Raw genomic sequence first — 18,194 nt, 5'->3', positions numbered from 1 at the left:
TGGCTGGAGTGTGTCAGCAGCTCTTGCAAGAGGAAGGCATTGATGCTATGGACTGGCCCTCCGTCTCCCAGACCTGAATCCAATTCAGCACATCTGGGACATCATGTCTCGCTCCATCCACCAATGCTACATTGCACCACAGACTGTCCAGGAGTTGACGGATGCTTTAGTCCAAGTATGGGAGGACATCCCTCAGGAGACCATCTGCCATCTCATTAGGAGCATGCCCAGGCATTGTAGGGAGGTCATACGGGCACGTGGAGGCCACACACATTACTGAGCCTAATTTTGACTTGTTTTACGGACATTACATCAAAGTTGGATCAGCCTGTAGTGTGGTTTTCCACTTTGATTTTGAGTGACTCCATATCCAGACCTACATGATAAATTTGATTTCCATTGATAATTTTTGTGTGATTTTGTTGTCAGTACATTCAACTATGTAAAGACGAAAGTATTTCATACGATTAGTTCATTCATTCAGATCTAGCATGTGCTATCTTAGTGTTCCCTTTATTTTTTTTGAGCAGTGTAGAAGGTATTCCCTCCCCTCACACCTTGATCAGTTTATATTGGGACACCAAGCACCAAATGTAAGAAGCTGCATACAGCAGCCACTGAAATAAATGGTAAAATGCACATATATTATTTGTCCTACAGAAAGGAATACATTTTCCCTACATGTCCCTTCTTTGTTACCTGCAAAGGGCCTTGGATAAGCGGTTGTCTAAGGTGTATATCCCATTCAAAAAGGATGATTCCACTCTACTGACATGTCTGGTTTAGTACATACTTGTATTCCCATGAATTCTCAATTTTAGAGCATTGTTTCTTAGAACTAGTTTGTGCTGTTCCTCTGTTACTCCCCCTGGAAAGGTATGAATAAATTGACAACTGGGAATAACAATGTCTACAGGTTACCTTTTATTCACAATCCATTAGCATGCTTACTTTTGCCTTGTCAATGTGCAATTAATTCATTTACATTATGTTCTAAAAATTTTATTTCTTTTTTTTCAGATAATGTCAGAATTTTCGGTAAGTGTGCATGCGTTCCTGTGATTTACTGTTTGTTAAGTAATTTGTTAACTAAATATTATTACATGGATTGATGAGAACCAATTTGTGGCATCCACTAGGTTAACCTTATATGCTCATGTTGATATGTCTCAATGTTTCCTGAGAACTACAGTCAATCTGTATTTCTCTTATTGGTACATTACATATAGTCAGAGCTGTGGTCATGGTTCTGTCAAGGGTGGTTTTGGGGGGTTCATGCATGTACCCACACACTGTGTCTATATATCCATCACAGTTCCCCCATTTTATTGTTAGCAACAGTTAGTGATAATATAAAAATCTCAGCCACAGACATCAGCTCCATAACATTGTCAGGCACATTTGGTGTCCCCATAAGAGTGCCAAAAACCATGCCCCCATACCCAAACCAACCACAAAGCCTCCAACCTTTCTAACTTATAACTTTTGCATGGATAGAGGCATTTTTGTATTACAAGTCATTACTTACTGTTTTCATCATTCATTACATAATGTTGTAGTTTTAGCACAGATGATAAATCGGCACTAAATGAAGACTCCTGTAAACATATAAAGCTGCCAATACACAACAGATTAATATTATCAAAACCAACCGATTATGGCAGGAGTGGCCAACCATCGACTGTGTATGGGGCTTTGACCCCAATGACAGATGTCAGGGGAGAAAAGTCAAGCATATTGAATTTTAGCCACCTGATTCTTTTGGGTTCTGACAGATCAGCTTCCAGAGGTGTTTGTCAGCAGCTTATCCTGTTCTTCTCTCCAATGGAAACGCATACTTGGCCAAGCCAAATGAACATGTGTATGGGGTCGGTGGTCAGCCAACAGATATATGGAGTGTATGAGCAGCTTTAGAATTTAGTAGTGCCTAGCTAAATCTTTGACATGACTAAAGTGTTGTACATTTTTTTGTTTTTGTTTACCAGCTCGATGATGCCTTATCTGGTCAAGGAAATGCAGGTAACCTGAGATCGGATCAACAAGGCAATCCAGGCCAAAACTGGAATAACCCCTGGGGAGGCCAAAACCCTGGAGCGCAGGGCTTTCCTGGTCAGCCATACCCAGGAAACCCTGCGCCAGGACAAGGTCAGCAGCTTCCAGGATACCCAGCACCAGGACAAGGCCCACAGTATCCTGGATACCCTGCACCCGGACAAGGCACACAGTATCCTGGATACCCTGCACCCGTACAAGGCCAGCAGTATCCAGGATTCCCACCTGGAGGCCAGCAATACCCAGGAGTTCCCCCAGCGGGCGGCCAACAATACCCAGGAGGATATCCAGGTTTCCCAGGGCCAGGACAATCATACCCAGGGGCTCCTACCCCAGGACAAGGGACTACTGATCCAAAACAATCAGTACCTTCAGTACCTTCTGGTCCACAGGTAAATCTGTTGTAAAGGAAACGTGTGTCTGTAACTATTATACATATACATATGGGGTAGATTTATCAAAACCTGTCCAGAGGAAAAGTTGCTGAGTTGCCCATAGCAACCAATCAGATCACTTCTTTCATTTTTTTAAAGGCCTCTGAAAAATTTAAAATAAAAAGATTTGATTGGTTGCTATGGGCAACTCTTCCTCTGGACAGGTTTTGATAAATCTCCCCCATAGTTTGGCCATTCATTCCTTTCTCTGGCACAAGAGCTGGTAGCATTTTGGAATGTTAGTAGAAAGTATCATTCTCACTTATCATATTCAATTAATCTTTATTTTTCTTTTAGAGAGTTCCATGTACCATACCTCTTCCTGGAGGATGTGTAAAAGGAATGTGTCTTGAAATTGAAGGAATACCAAATGGCAAGAGGTAAAATATTGGTAACGTCTAAATGCCTCATATATACCAACCTTTAGACAGATAAGATTTCGATACCAATTTCTGGTGTCCCAATGTGGTTTATTTTGGGGTCATGTAAAAATTCCTATTAAAAATGCCAGTATATAAAACATAGATCCCCAACCTGTTGCAAAGTTACAACTCCCAGCATGCCCTGACAACAGAAGGCTGTAAGGGCATGTTAGGAGTTGTCATTAAAGACGGCCTGTGGCCAACTCCCCAAAAATTAGGTTGCATTAAATATGATTAAATAGCTCAGGGTACCGTGATCACATAAACCCTGAGATATGGGGGTTTATAATTTGTCTGACAATTCAGGGAATCAGATGGGCATGAGCTTCATTTTAATATGATGGGCGGGATACAGTCAGGGGGCTGTATTAGGCATACAATGTACAACAATCACACCCCCTGACTGTATAATCCCATCACCTGATATTCACTCCCATTATTAAAATTAAGTTCACGCCCATCTGACTGATTCCCTGAATTGTCAGACAAATTATAAACCCTCATATCTCAGGAACAGAAGGATGTATCAATAAACTATAAAAAGGTGTAAAGGTGTGTGATCAGGGTAGCCTATTTAAATACAGAAAAAGCAAAAAAAAAAAAAAAAAATAGGTTGGCCACATGTCCTCTTTAAGTTGTTCAGCATACAAAAAAACTTTTCTGCTTTCCTCCAGAAACAGCACCACACCTGTCTACAGGTCATGTGAGGTATTGCAGCTCAGCCTCATTCACTTCCAAACAACTGAGTTATAATAACAGACACATACCTGAGGACAGATGTGGTAGCATACCTGGAAAAAAGCAGCCATTTCTAACCCTTTAAAACATTTCTTGTGTTTGGTGATTCTACATTAATATATCATCGAGCTCCCACAATGTTTGTTTACAGTAAATCAGTTTTTTCTTAGTCCTTTCAGAATCACCAATAGTGGGGGCATTTCTCTGTTATGTGGACTGATAGGATGGACAGAACTTTTAATAATTAGGCCGTACTATACAAGGACCCCCTAAACTCTACCATCTTGTGGACTTTTCTGAATACAGACTGGCGAGAAAAAAAAAACAGTTAAAATAAATTATAAACTTCCCTTATGTTCTATCAGCAACACAAATATTGCTGATCCTTAACGGGTCGGATGCGAAGGCAATGTGAACCCAGCCTTAGGGATGGATGTCCTGCACAGATCTTATAGCAGACCTTCCAAATAACATGTCCTCTACACTTTTATGGAGTCTGTATTAAAAAAATATATTTAGCCACAGCAGTACAGAGAGCCCATGGAGAATGGACTGAAATGAAGGAATGACATTCCATGACTACTGAGGAGTAGGAGAAGACTATAGTCTCTGTATGGAGGGTTTGGAAACTTTGCAGCCTCTATTGGGCCCTAAAGTTGGCCAATAGGTTTCCTAAAGTAAGCAGTTCTATCCATGTATGGCTGAAGGCAGCAGCTCAGGTCCACAAAACTACAACTTAAGTCATCCTGAGGCTCCATCCTGAGAAAGAACTGGAAGGCAGTTCTGGAAATTTGGACCTTGGTAGTAAAGGGCCCGAGGCCTTTCTCAAAGCCCTGCTGGAGGGACTCTAAGATTGTAGAAATAATAATGACCGCAAGGTAAAAAGCGATCACATGGTGGTTTCATATGCAGGGACTAGCCTGGCTTATAGCTACTTAGTTTCAGAGACCTGACAGAATAGGGCTATAAAATCAAACACAGAAGCCAACAGACAGACAGACAGCCAATAGCTGAAACTTGCAAAAGGGAAAACAGCACAAATGTAAATGGGCACTCTCACATATAAAAACGTTATATAAAAACTTTTTTTTTATATGTTGTACATCTTGGCAAAACAATAGTTTTTCTAATATTCTTCTTTTAAAAATGTTCAAATTTTATTAAAGAAAATTGCCTTTGAAAATCCCGCCACTAGGGGCTCCCATACCTCCTGGGACACTCATGAGTCCCACAGCAGCATGAGCGTGTCCAAGGGTCATGGACACGAGATGGCTGATTGACAAGGCTGCAGGAGGAACACAGCCTGCAGCAACACTGCTGTAACACAGAATTTTAACAAACATGTGCCTCCAGCTGTTGCAAGACTACAACTCCAAGCATGTCTGGACAGTCAAAGGATGTCTGGGCATGCTAGAAGTTGTAGTTTTGCAAAAGCTGTGGGCACAAAACTAAAGGCAACACTGCTGCAAAAAAGAGTTAGGGTGCCTTCACACCAGGTTTTCAGCGTACAGCTGCCGGATCCATCTTGGGAGGGAAAAACCGTGCGCTCCCATACCCCAGCCGGACCGGCGCTGAAATCCATTGACTTTAATGAGCTGCCCGGCATCTCCATTTGACTCCGGTCTGCTCATTTTCGACCTGTATTCGGTTTTCTGACCAGACCTAAAACTGTAGTATACTACGGTTTTCGGTCCGGTCACAAAATCGGATACGGGGCAGAAATGAGCCGACTGGAGTCAAATGATGACTCCGATCGGCTCATTAAAGTCAATGGATTTCAGCGCCGGTCCAGCTGGGGTACGAGAGCACACGGTTTTCCCCTCCCCCAGTCGGATCTGGCAGCCGTAGGCTGAAAACAGGGTGTGAAAGAACCCTTATCCCAACACTGTACCTCCAACTATTCCAAAACTACAAGTCCCAGCATTACAGAACTGGCAAAGGATGATACTAATGAATGGCATAGGAGCAGCTAGAAAATGTATGCATAAAAAAAACCACTGTCATTTTAGCACTAAACCTTTGCACTAATTTAGGAAGATGTAAGTTATACACTCACCATATTGTCTTTGGTGGTAGAGTACAATCAATCTCCAATAATCATTGTGCGTGTGTGTGTACAGCATAAAACCAAAGAGGAAAGGGTTACAGAGTAGGGCTGCCAGGATCCGGAGAGCAGTGAGTCAGCAGAATGAGGGAGGGGGAGGAGTCATCACAGTTCAGGCAAGAGAAGGACATGCCCACTCCCTTTGGGAAGATGAAAAAAGACATTGAGCCACTGTAATATAATATTTTTTTTTGTCAAATATTGGTGATAGAGACATAAAAATTACATGTACATGATCAGTATTAAGTACTGAGTTTTTATTGGGGGATCTGACAGGTACGCTTTAAACTGTTAAAAGGAAACCATTACCATGAAAATGCTATCTGAATTCTACTATAAAAAAAATATACTAGAGTTAAATCAACCCTAACCCACCCCCTTATGCAAGGTCGGGGTCCCCATGGAAGTCTATAGATTTCCTGTACATCTACTGATCGCGTTACTCTCAGGCTGCAGAAATTGCATGGTTGTAATAAACATCCTGCCGGAAGACCAATGTGATGGTGAAGCATGATTTAACTGTCCAGCAGGCAGGTGCAGAGAATAGTTAGGGTGGAGGACGGATGAATCATTGTTGCTTTTCCTTTCCACAAGGTTTAGGAAGACCAGGCAATGCCAGGTACTTTGTTAGTAGCCTATTTAAAAATAATCCATCAGTCTTATCAGTTCCCAGAAGGAAAAATTCCTCCACTATTTGTGCTGCTGATAGGATATAAGGAAAGCAATGTTCATTATTAGACTTTTAGACTTACTCCTTATCCCACTATAGAACCATAGTTCCACATGGAATGTCAGATTATGTACTGTGATTTAATATTGGTGTGAAATAATCGCCTTTTTTTCTTTCAGGTTTTCTATTGACTATAAAGTAGGAAATGACATAGCTTTACATGTAAATCCCCGTTTTGATGAACACCCTAATGTAATTGTGCGCAATTCATTTATTGGTGGTAAATGGGGAAATGAGGAGCGACAATGCCCAAAGTTTCCATTCCAGCAAGGAAAACCATTCAAGGTAAAAAGATATATATAATTCACCTGCACTTTTTATTTGGCCCAAAATGATGGCCGGTTAGCTCTTTAATGTACCTGTAGCAGTTTGAGGATAGTACAGCATTTGGCTACCATCATCAGGCCCATACAGTTAAATAGAGCAGCAGCATGTATGTTTATTCACTGATCTCTTGGACCAAGGAGACACAGGACTCCTATTTTCGTGGCCAGATACTCATTACCTTTTATGCTGAAAGATGAGAAGTGCTATTGGTGAGGAGGAGGAGCCCTTTATTGCAAGGGATTGGGAGTGCTCTGTTATGGAAAACCAGAGACCTGGCCTTTTTTCTGTATATTTTAAAGGGGTACTTCACTGGAAAATAGTTTTTTTTCAAATCAACTGGTGCCAGAAAGTTGAACAGATTTGTAAATAACTTTTTAAAAATGACTATTTAAAAAAATCTTAACCCTTACAGTACTTATCAGCTGCTGTATGTTCCAGAGGAAGTTCTCTTCTTTTTTAATTCCCTTTCTGTCTGCCCACAGTGCTCTCTGCTGACACCTCTATCCATTTTAGGAACTGTCCAGAGTAGGAGAAAATCCTCATAGCAAACCTATCCTGCTCCAGACAGTTCCTAAAATTGACAGAGGTGGGGCGTGGCTTGGCGGTTGAGATGAGCGGTCGCACGCTGTAAGCACTCCCGCTCAGATCCTGCAAATTACTCATCCTAAACCGAATCCTGGAGTCCCTGACGCCACTTACACGTCTTAGGACCCATAATATGGCCCCTAAAACAGATCCTACTAAAGGACCGCACAGCGGTTAAAAAGCTCCAAGACTTTGCCCGCTCTGATAAGCAAGATGGGCAGGCTGCGGCTCACTCTTTCTGGATTAAGGAACTGTTTTCTGAGGTGTCGTTCTCTGCAGCGTTTGCGGTGGAGCGCGCGCATTGTGTGCCCTCCAGACCACCGATATCTGGGGCGCAGCTGTGCCCATTACTAGCCCCACTTCTCAACTGCAATGACCGGGATCTAATCCTTCACTCGGCACAGAGACTGTCGGAGATTACCTTTCACAGCAACATGGTCTCCATTTTTCCGGATTTCTCCTCCGACCTACAACGCCGTAGAGCCACCTTTTCATCCATCAAGGTCCGGCTGAGGGAGAAGGGAGTGCCCTATTCAATGGTATACCCTACTCACCTGCGAGTAGTGGACGGAGACAGAGCTAACTTTTTCTCAACACCACAAGAGGCCGATGACTGGCTGAAAAGGAGGCGACGGGCACAGTGATGTTTCTGCGGCTGATCAGCACTAGCCACAGGAGCATGCAAGGGACGATCTTTGAAGTGACATGCTACGTGTCCCCACTTGTTTTCTGGGGCCTGACGCAGGCCTCCCTCACTGAACTGCTCCACATGGAGGTGGAACTGTTCTGGAGGTGTCCCTATGGAACACTTTGAGCCCGATAGGTCAGGTACTGTGTATACCCCCCTGGAGGCTAGTGTTCTCCTTCCCTGACCCCTTGATCCCTTGCCCAGTACTATCCCCTGACTCTGGACTCCCTAGCTCCACTTGCCTCCTTGACTGTCCAGAGCCCATGTGGACGCTTTGCTGCCTCAACTCCCATGTCCCCTGTTCCTGATACCCTTCTCCCCTCTGCTTTTATTTCCCTGCCCCCCCCCTGTGAATTTACCCTTAAACCCCTATGCTTGCCCCCCCCCCCCGCCCTCTCTCCATGCCCCTGTGGAGGCCGCATCCCATGTCTTTGGATCTGCATGGCACTGCTGTGTCAGTATACACTCATATGGACACCCTGATGCTTTGTGTATATAGTTATGCCTCTTACCTGGATTTTATTATATTATGTGCCTTATATTATTGGGGGGTGCTACACTGTTACTGCAACCTGGGGAGCGTCACTCCTAATTTTGATACTGGCCATAATTGACCCTCCTCTTTTATGTGGTCACCCCCATAGATCCTTATTACTCTTCCTTGAACAGTTTATCCACTTTCCTCTCTGTTTTGTTCCTTTGTTTCCTCAACCCTTTTTCCATCTCTTCTCTTTTCCTTTCTTCTTTTCCCCCTTTTCCCTTCCCCTCCCCCCCCCCCCCCCACCCCCTTCGCTCTCCTCCTTATCCTTCTTCTTTATTATTTCCTTTCACCTTTTCTGTTCACCTCCGTCCTTTTCCCCTCAGACCCTTTACCCCTTTTCGGTTCTCCCTCTGCTCTTCTTGTATGTCTTTTCAGTTGATGGTCCTTCTTCACAATCCCTTGGTTTGTTTATTTTACATTGGCATCAGGGTTCTCTTGATTTTCATGTACCAGCAGGTTCTCCCCATTAGATGAAGCTCTTGCTCTACTGATGCTCACTTTGCAAATGTATTGTTTTCTTAGTTTCTACTTGTTATGTGTTCTGTACCCTACACTGGTGTGGGTTTTCTGTTCTGTCCTCTCCTGTCTCCAGTGTTTCTCCAATGTCTATGCACTCCATTGCCATCTGTGCCCTTTATGTCTTTGGCTGTACCTTTGTTTGTCTTTTCCTGTTGTCCGGACAGGCACTGATAACCTTTTTATTTTTAGTCTTTTACAATGGCAGATATTCGAGTAATGTCCTGGAACATTAGAGGAGCCCGCACCCCACGGAAACGGGCATTGATTTTTGTTCATATTAGAAGGTACCACCCGCATATAGTTGCACTGCAGGAGACTCACCTCACCCCTGATAAAGCCAGTCAGTTGTCTAGACCCTGGGTTCAGTGGCTACAACATTCATTCCATACCACATTCTCTAGAGGTGTTACGCTTCTGGTTAGCCGTATGGTGCGCTGGGAACAGGTCACGATCCGCAAGGATCCCTCAGGCCGTTATGTTTTTATTCATGGCTATTTAGATAATGTACCATTCGTATTCCTGTTTATCTACAATCCCCCTCCGGCATCTATGGCTATATTGCACATGGCAGTTATGTTTGCTGCTGGGTACCCCTCTGCCCAAGTTCTCTGTATTGGGGACTTTAATCTGGTCCCGGACCTGAGTATGGACCGACACAGCCCTAGAGGTATCCCCCCGTCATTACCTGCAGACTCTAGACTTACCCCTCTCTCCCAATTTTTAGCTGAGGTGGGTTGGGTTGACATTTTTAGATCGCAATATCCATTGACTAAACAGTATTCATGTCATACATTGGGTAGGAATGCGCTGTCCAGAATTGACCTTGCTTGTGGTAACTCGCTCCTCCTATCTCAGGTCTCTGATGTCTCCTATGAGCCTCAAGCTATCTCAGATAATTCTCCATTATTCCTTGATATCTCCATGGCCAATTCTGGTACACTGCATCGTTGGAAGATTCACCCTTTTTGGTTGGACCTGATTGGACCTAATGACAGGATCCCGGATCAGCTTCAGGTCTTTCTTCAGGCCAATTTACTCGGGAGGTCGCCTGCGCTGGTTTGGGAGACGTTAAAAGCTTATGTGAGGGGTAGCCTGCGTTCCACTATTTCCTACATTAAGAAGTCCTCTTCTAGGAGGGAGGAGGAATTGGCGCAGAGCTGCTTGGATCTGGAGGCCCGTTATGTTGCAGGTCCATCTGAGGCTAGCAAGATTGCATGGCTCATTGAGGGCCGTCAGTATATGTTACATCTTCATAAAAAAGCAAATAGGAAATTATTGTTCACTAAACAATTTTACTTTGAACGTGGGAACCAATCTAGTCTATAGAATAAAAGAAATTAAGACTTCTACCAGTATCCTTGAATCTTCTCTGCAACAGCGCGATCTCAGCTTCCGATTTCCTCCTCCTTCACTGTTTCTGTTGTGTGTGGCCTCCTGGTGGTGTCGGAATTTAAGTATCTGGGAGTATACATAAATAGGAATCCGATGTTAGACTTGAATACCAATATTCTCTCCCTTGTCCCCTATATTAAAACTAAATTTAGGATTTGTCCGACAGTACTGCTCTCGCTCTCTGGCCGTATCAATCTCATCAAACTTATTATTTTACCCAAGTGTTTATATGCTCTGGAACATGCCTCGGTCCCAGTTCCCACGTCCTTTTTTTAACATACTACATACCCTTTTCTCCCCCTCTATCTGGGGTCCTAACAGACCTAAAATTCGTCTTACTATGCTACAATGCCACAAATTGAAGGCTGGTATGTCTTTACCGGACCTCTTCCTGTATTATTTGGGGGGTCAGCTCCGCTATGTCCATCACTGGATTGTAGATGAACCGATGCCGGATGCTGAACAATCTCTTTCTAGATTTGTTCCCAATTTGTCACCGCGGCTCATTCTTAAGAGTCCTTCTTTGGGAGGCCGCACATTCTTACCTCATGGCTATACTGACACCCTCAGATACTCCACTGTGGCACAATCTGAGCTTTACGCACATTGATGGTACTCTACACACGATATTTTGGCAGAATGCTGGGGTGTGTACTTTTGAACAATTGTACACTAATAATGTACAGTGCTCATTTGACCAACTGCAGTCTAACCACAACATTCCTAGACAATGTTTCTTTAAATACCTAAAGTTGTGCTACGCCCTTAATGCTCAGTTCCCTGTGGGAGGACCGCCGATCTCTGCATTCCCGTTGATTAGGGTTCTGAAATCCCAGGGACCTAGGGGTCTTGTGTCCATTCTTTATAGGCATCTTATCCATGCCAAGAACTCACACACACCATTGCCCGCCAAACAATATTGGGAGTCATATATTCCTAACCTCATGATGATTGGGAGGAGATTTTATCTTCTCATATGCTGGTATCCCCGGCTGCAAATAATAAACTCATCCAATTGAATATTATCCATTATAGTTATGTCACTCCCACTAGACTTTATAGAATGGGTCAATCTGATTCCGATGCTTGTCACCACTGTGGTGCAGCCAGGGCTGATTTTTGGCACCTCCTTTGGGCGTGCCCGCACATTACGGCCTTCTGGAACAAAGTCCTCCAACTTCTAGCCACCCTTGTACAACCCCTCCTCCAATTGACCCATGATATGCATTTTTGGTGTTTTAAATGAAGAAGTGTGGATACATCACACTCGCACCTTTTTTTTTACAGAAAACACTGTTCCTGTCTAGAAAGCAATTGCTCTTAGGTGGAAGGACCCAAGACCCCCTACCACGTCTCAGTGGCGGGTATTGGTAAATGCGGTGACCCCTTTTTCTCATCTAGTGTACAAAAATAGGAAATGTCCAGCCAAATTTCTTTCGGTGTGGGGTACTTGGTGCTCCTCTTCCTTAACCCAATGCTCATATTCCATGACTACACATCGAAACTCCTAAACTGCCATTGATATGGAGGTTTTTTCCTCCTTTCTCCCCCCCCCCCCCCCTCTCCTTTTTTTCTTCTTCTCGCTTTTTGGCCTTATTTCTGTGTATTTAGATTGTGTCCGTGCCTGTCCGCTTTGTGGATTGTTTTCTCTTTCTTCTCCTCATGCTTTGTTATTTTTAGAGGTGCAGAGAACTGCTGGAGACTTTGCTGATATACGATGTAGGTGTCTGGCCACCGCCTGCTGAGGTTATATTTTTCTGTGTTCTTTTGTTGGTTTTATTTGGTTTATTTTGTCTCTGTCCATGTAGTCCGGTCTACCTGAAACTGTTAACTTTTGTGTGTGGGTGCTCCTGCACCTAATGTAGTATATGTATGTTAATGCCTTATACATGGCCGATGGTTGTTCAATCTTCAATAAAATGAATGAATAAATAAATAAATAAATAAATAAAAAATGACAGAGGTGTCAGCAGAGAGCACTGTGGTCAGACAGAAAGGAAATTCAAAAAGAAAAGAACTTCCTGTGAAGCATACAGCAGCTGATACGTACTAGAAGGATTAAGAATTTTAAATAGAAGTAATCTACAACTGTGTGACTTTCTGGCACCAGTTGATTTAAAAAAATAAAAAAATTTTTTTCCAGGGAAGTACCCCTTTAAGGCTATCAGAAGGGTAATCTAAAATCATTTTAAAGTGTACCTGTTGTTTGCAAAAACTTTTAAATAATAACATGATATGTACAGTATTTGTAATATACATTGATTTAAAAATTTTTATATTTTTTTGTGAAAAACTGCTGTCTCTGCAGCTATTGCCTGTGTGTTGCTATGCGGAGACAAAATATAGGAGGCATAGGCAGGATAAGTAGGGCTCTGTGCAGGCTCCTGGCTTGTGCATCATCCTGCTGTGTGAGCCAGGGTCGTGTCACATAGCCTCACTGCACAGAACCCTGCTTGTCCACCTGTATTTTGTATCCACACACAGAGGCAATATGCAGGGACAAGACAGCATTTTTTTTTTCACCAAAATACACATTTCCTTTAAAAAGGACATCTGTACTGCATGAATAAACAAAATAAACGTTAACTCACCTTCCTACGTTCCCCCGTTGCTCCAGTATTGGCCTCACAGTCCTCCGCTGCGATCCTCCTGCTGCTTCCTGGGGACAGGAACGTCACAGAGCATTCAGCATATCTGCCTCGGCCGGTGATAGGTTGAGCGTACTGTCATGTAAGGAGCTCTGGTACAGATGTCCTTTAATGTATATTACAAATATCATCTACATTGTGTAAAAAGTTTTTGCAAATGATAGGTAAACACTTTAAAATAGTGAACATAGGAAAAGGGTATAATAATACGCTGCAATATTTTCAATCGAAGGAAGAAGCGGGAGGACAAAAAAAAAAATGTTCACGTTAAAGATGTCCAGCGGGGGGGGGGGGGAAGAATGTAGGGGCTGTGTGTATGACCCCCCACGATCTCCTGTACGGGGTCCCAGCATAAGTCAAGGATATGATGTTTCATACCCAGCACGTCAACTGGTCGAAACAAGTTTCTTCCATTCATCTCTATGGGAGAGGCAGAGACAGTGTTGGTGTGTGTCTGCCTCTCCCATAGAAATGAATGGAGTGGGCATGTTTCGACCAGCTGACATGCTGGATATGAAACGCACATTAGCAGAGCCAGGGCCCCGTACGGGAGATCACGGGGATCCCAGTGGTCAGGTTCCCCGCGATCAGACACTTAGGGAATACTTCCCTCCCCCCCCCCCCCCTGCTTGACATCTTCAGTAAAGTCAAGCATGCACAATCCTTCATTCCAATGGTAGATGTTGGTCTGCCTCCACAAACACTAAGCGGGATGTAAAGGATGAAAATAGAAGAAAAAAAAAGCATGATTGGTTTCTCTCTAACACAGCATTCCTCTTGGCCATGTGTGGTATTGCAGCTTGGTTTCATTTACTTTAAAGGGGTACTCCACCCCTATACATCTTATCCCCTATCCAAAGTATAGGGGATAAGATGTCTGATCGTGGGGGTCCCACTGCTGGGGACCCCTGCAATATAGCATGCAGCACCCACCTGTTTCTGCTCCGGGAGCGCTGGATGGTCTGGGTCCTGACCACGGGAACGGAAGTTTGTGCCGTCACGCCCCGCCCCCTCAATGCAAGCCTATGGGAGAGGGCGTGATGGCGCTACCGGAGCAGAAACAGGTGGGTGCCCCATGTCATATTGCGGGTGTCCCCAGCGGCGGGACCCCCGCGATCAGATATCTTATCCCCTATCCTTTGGATAGGGGATAAGATGTCTAGGGCTGGAGTATCCCTTTAATGGAGCTGAGCTGCAATACTGGACCTTACCCATAAATAAGGTAAGGCATATGCTTGGAAAAAGTAACCTTGTTTTCTTAATCCTGTGTAGGTTTGTTGTGCCTAGGCTCAGGCTTGGGGGGGAATGGGAACAAGTTTCAGTACCAGACACATACACCACAAATTGTATGGCATTGTTTCTAGAAAACACTGAATATCGTTAAAGGATAGCTCCCACCAAGTACTATATAGTACACATTTGACACCGCTAGTGGGCACAGGGACCCGGCTCACGTGTAGGGTTAGGTCAGTGGAGCTGGCCAATGCGCCCAGCCCCAGCTATCAGCGTGCTTGCTCTCGCCTGTCTGATTGACAGGCTGGAGAGAGCACCGCAGTGACTGAATTTTGACTCCTTGCCAGGCTTAAATGAGTCGAAATTCTGTAGTGACGTCACTGCCGAATGCATTCGGCCACTAGGAGGGCGACCCCTAGTGGCCGAATTTAAGTGATTTTAAACTGGTTTAAAATAACTTTTTTTTAAATTAAAGTATATTAGAGATATGTTGTAGTTCTTAAGTACTACAACAATATCAATTTTTTGATATCATGACAGTGCCCATTTAAACCTCTTTAATCAGCTGATCATTGGCCTTTTTAGGGAGTTAGACCCAATTATGTAATATTGATATCCTTCCACTTAATGTTTATATTGCATTTTCTTTTTTTTCCCAGCTTCAAGTTCTCTTTCAACCAGACTGCTATAAAGTGGCTGTGAACAATGAGAACCTCTGCCAGTTCAAGCACAGGATTACCAACTTCTCTGGGATTAATTGTATACACGTTGACGGTGCCCTGACCATCTCCGGGGCAAGGATAACTATGGTGTAATGTGTAAAGATTTCCATAAAAAGGTATCCGGCAACTGAAAGGGAACACTGGGCTTACAGAGCGCTGCTGTTAATCACATTTTATAAACCTATGAAACCAAAATAAAATCTGTAGAACTGAACAAGAAGTCTGCATTTCTGCTCATTTACACAACACCAGGTCAGCCTCCAGGGTATACTGTAAGATACTCCTCCAAAAGGCCTCCTAGATGTATGACTAGCAGGCAGCATCAACGCGTGATGGACATTTCTGACCAAAATGTGTCCTCTACTCCAACCTAGATAAGAATTTTACAAAAAAAATAAATAAAAAAAAGGAGGAATGCAGCAGCACATCATTGGTAAAAAAAAAAAAAAATTGAGGCTCTTAGCGCACTTTTTGATCAAAACGTGTCCCATCCCCCCCCATCCACCACGGGGAGGTGGCCTTATTTAGGATGGTACCCTAGCACAAATTCTGAGCCTACCGCTCAAATATCCACTCACCTCTGCTGGGCATATAGCCTCTGACTGGGTGACATGCTGGATCCATAAACAATTTATAACACTACCTGTGAAAAAGGGGGAGGGGTGGACAGCTAAAGAGGGTGCCATTCGCCCTGAGTTGTACAAACAAGCAAAAAGAAAAATAGCCAGCACAACAACCTAATACACGGGTGCACACTGCTATGGCAGATAGACTATACAAAAAAAAAAAAAAAAAGATTGCAGCAGCACATGGTGTGCTGCCGCAATCCACTTTTTTGTATACTCTGTATCTGCCATAGCAGCCTGCACCCGTGTATTAGGTTGTTGTGCTGGCTAGAGATGAGTAAACTTACAGTAAATTCGATTTGTCACGAACTTCTCGGCTCGGCAGTTGATGACTTTTCCTGCATAAATTAGTTCAGCTTTCAGGTGCTCCCGTGGGCTGGAAAAGGTGGATACAGTCCTAGGAGACTCTTTCCTAGGACTGTATCCACCTTTTCCAGCGCACCGGAAAGCTGAACTAATTTATGCAGGAAAAGTCAGCAACCGCCGAGCTGAGAAGTTCGTGACGAATCGAATTTACTGTAAGTTCGCTCATCTCTAGTGCTGGCTATTTTCCTTTTTGCTTGTTTAGATAAGAATTTTAATGTTTTCTAAGTCAGGTCCTTGGAGGGAGCATGGTCACCTATAGGACACAAGCTGCCCACCTCTGCATAAGTGTCATTATTAGTATAAAGCAGTGTTTCCCAACCAGGATGCCTCCAGCTGTTGCAAAAACTACAACTCCCAGCATGCCCGGACAGCCTTCGGCTGTCAGGGCATGCTGGGAGTTGTAGTTTTGCAACAGCTGCAGGCACCCTGGTTGGAAAACACTGGTATAAAGTGTAAATATACACTAAGTGTTGTCACCTACTCATGCTTCCACCATAATACAACAAAAATACCCACTTTCCACCTAGAAACAGCTTAGGGCTATGTTCATACAACAGAATTTCGGCATGAATTTATAGACACTACACATCAATGGGATTCCACTGTCCCTTTCACACAGCACAATTTCTGCAGCAGGAATTCCATTAAAGTGAATGGGCAATTCCTGCTGAATTTACTGCAGAATTCTATGCCGAAATTCTGTCTTGTGAACATAACCTTAGGTGCACACGGCAGAGTTTCTGCCCTTAATTCTACATGAATTTAAAGGGGTACTCCGGTGGAATTTTTTTTTTTTTTTTTTTTTTTTAAATCAACTGGTGCCAGAAAGTTAAACAGATTTGTAAATTAATTCTATTAAAAAATCTTAATCCTTCCAGTACTTATTAGCTGCTGAGTACTACAGAGGAAATTATTTTCTTTTTGGAACACAGTGCTCTCTGATGACATCTCTGTCCATTTTAGGAACTGTCCAGAGCAGCATATGTTTGCTATGGGGATTTTCTCCTACTCTGGACAGTTCCTGAAATGGACAGATGTCAGCAGAGAGCACTGTGTTCCAAAAAGAAAAGAATTTCCTCTGTAGTATTCAGCAGCTAATAAGTACTGGATGGATTAAGATTTTTTTTAATATAAATAATTTACAAATCTGTAACGTTCTGGCACCAGTTGATTTAAAAAAAATATATATAAAAGTTACCACTGGAGTACCCCTTTAAAGCCAATTCACTTCAATGGACTTTCTGCAGCAGAAATTCTGCTGTGTGAATGGGACCGTGGAATCCCATTGAAGTGGAATCCCATTGAAGTGTATTGGCTACGAATGCATGTAGAATTGTCATGCAGAATTTCCGTTGTGTGAACACGGCCTTTGTCTTCTTCATGGGCTGTAAGTCAATGCTGATAAACAGTGAATCCAAATCCTAGCCATCTTTTTGTAGAGGTACTAATCTCAGTAGGAGCCTATGTATACACCCCAAACCCCCCCCCCCCCCCCCCCCCCGCAAGTCATTAAAAAAAACCACAAGTGTAACAAAGAGCGCATGGTCTAAAACATTTTTACTTCAGAGTTTTGTACAGCTTATTTCACGAGTACAAACAATGCATTTCATTAAGCTTACAAGTATAGATTATTATGGACTTTGCTATACAAAACACTATACTAGATGTTCATGGGCAATACCATACATACCTAAAATGACTAAAAAAACATTATATACAGAGCCGGTCTTACATATGGTCAAACAAAATAATAAGCAGATATTGCTACATATCCATGATATACATTTAACAGCTTATAATAGTATCAGATCAGTGCAGCTCACACTATACAACCGTAACACTATGTCCTCAAAGGGTGTTTAACAGTCAAACCACACATTTACTAAAATCTGTAAAAAAAAAATATATATATATAAAATGTATAGATTAGGTTTAGAGATGAGCAAACTTACAGTAAATTCGATTTGTCACGAACTTCTCCGCTCGGCAGTTGATGTCTTTTCCTGCATAAATTATTTCAGCTTTCAGGTGCTCCGGTGGGCTGGAAAAGGTGGATACAGTCCTTGG

The 18,194-nt window shown here is 43.1% G+C and overlaps 1 protein-coding gene across 4 annotated transcripts in view; it reads left to right on the top strand.

The window, feature by feature from the left end:
• LGALS3 (galectin 3) overlaps positions 1 to 15,263 on the top strand; it is a 61,976-nt gene extending 46,713 nt beyond the window's left edge. For all 4 annotated transcript variants that reach the window (XM_056544939.1, XM_056544941.1, XM_056544938.1 and 1 more), the window contains exons 2-6: positions 1,021 to 1,038; positions 1,986 to 2,444; positions 2,784 to 2,866; positions 6,600 to 6,765; positions 15,073 to 15,263. In XM_056544939.1, the coding sequence (XP_056400914.1) occupies positions 1,024 to 1,038; positions 1,986 to 2,444; positions 2,784 to 2,866; positions 6,600 to 6,765; positions 15,073 to 15,228 (879 nt within the window). In that variant the 5' untranslated portion in view covers positions 1,021 to 1,023 and the 3' untranslated portion in view covers positions 15,229 to 15,263. The remainder of the gene's footprint in view (positions 1 to 1,020; positions 1,039 to 1,985; positions 2,445 to 2,783; positions 2,867 to 6,599; positions 6,766 to 15,072) is intronic.
• Positions 15,264 to 18,194: the final 2,931 nt, after the last annotated feature.

Source organism: Hyla sarda, chromosome 11, assembly GCF_029499605.1.
Source record: "Hyla sarda isolate aHylSar1 chromosome 11, aHylSar1.hap1, whole genome shotgun sequence".
Classification (NCBI taxonomy): Eukaryota; Metazoa; Chordata; class Amphibia; order Anura; family Hylidae; genus Hyla; species Hyla sarda.
The sequence above is the reverse complement of the archived record's forward strand: the minus strand, read 5'-3'. Positions and strand labels throughout refer to the sequence as shown.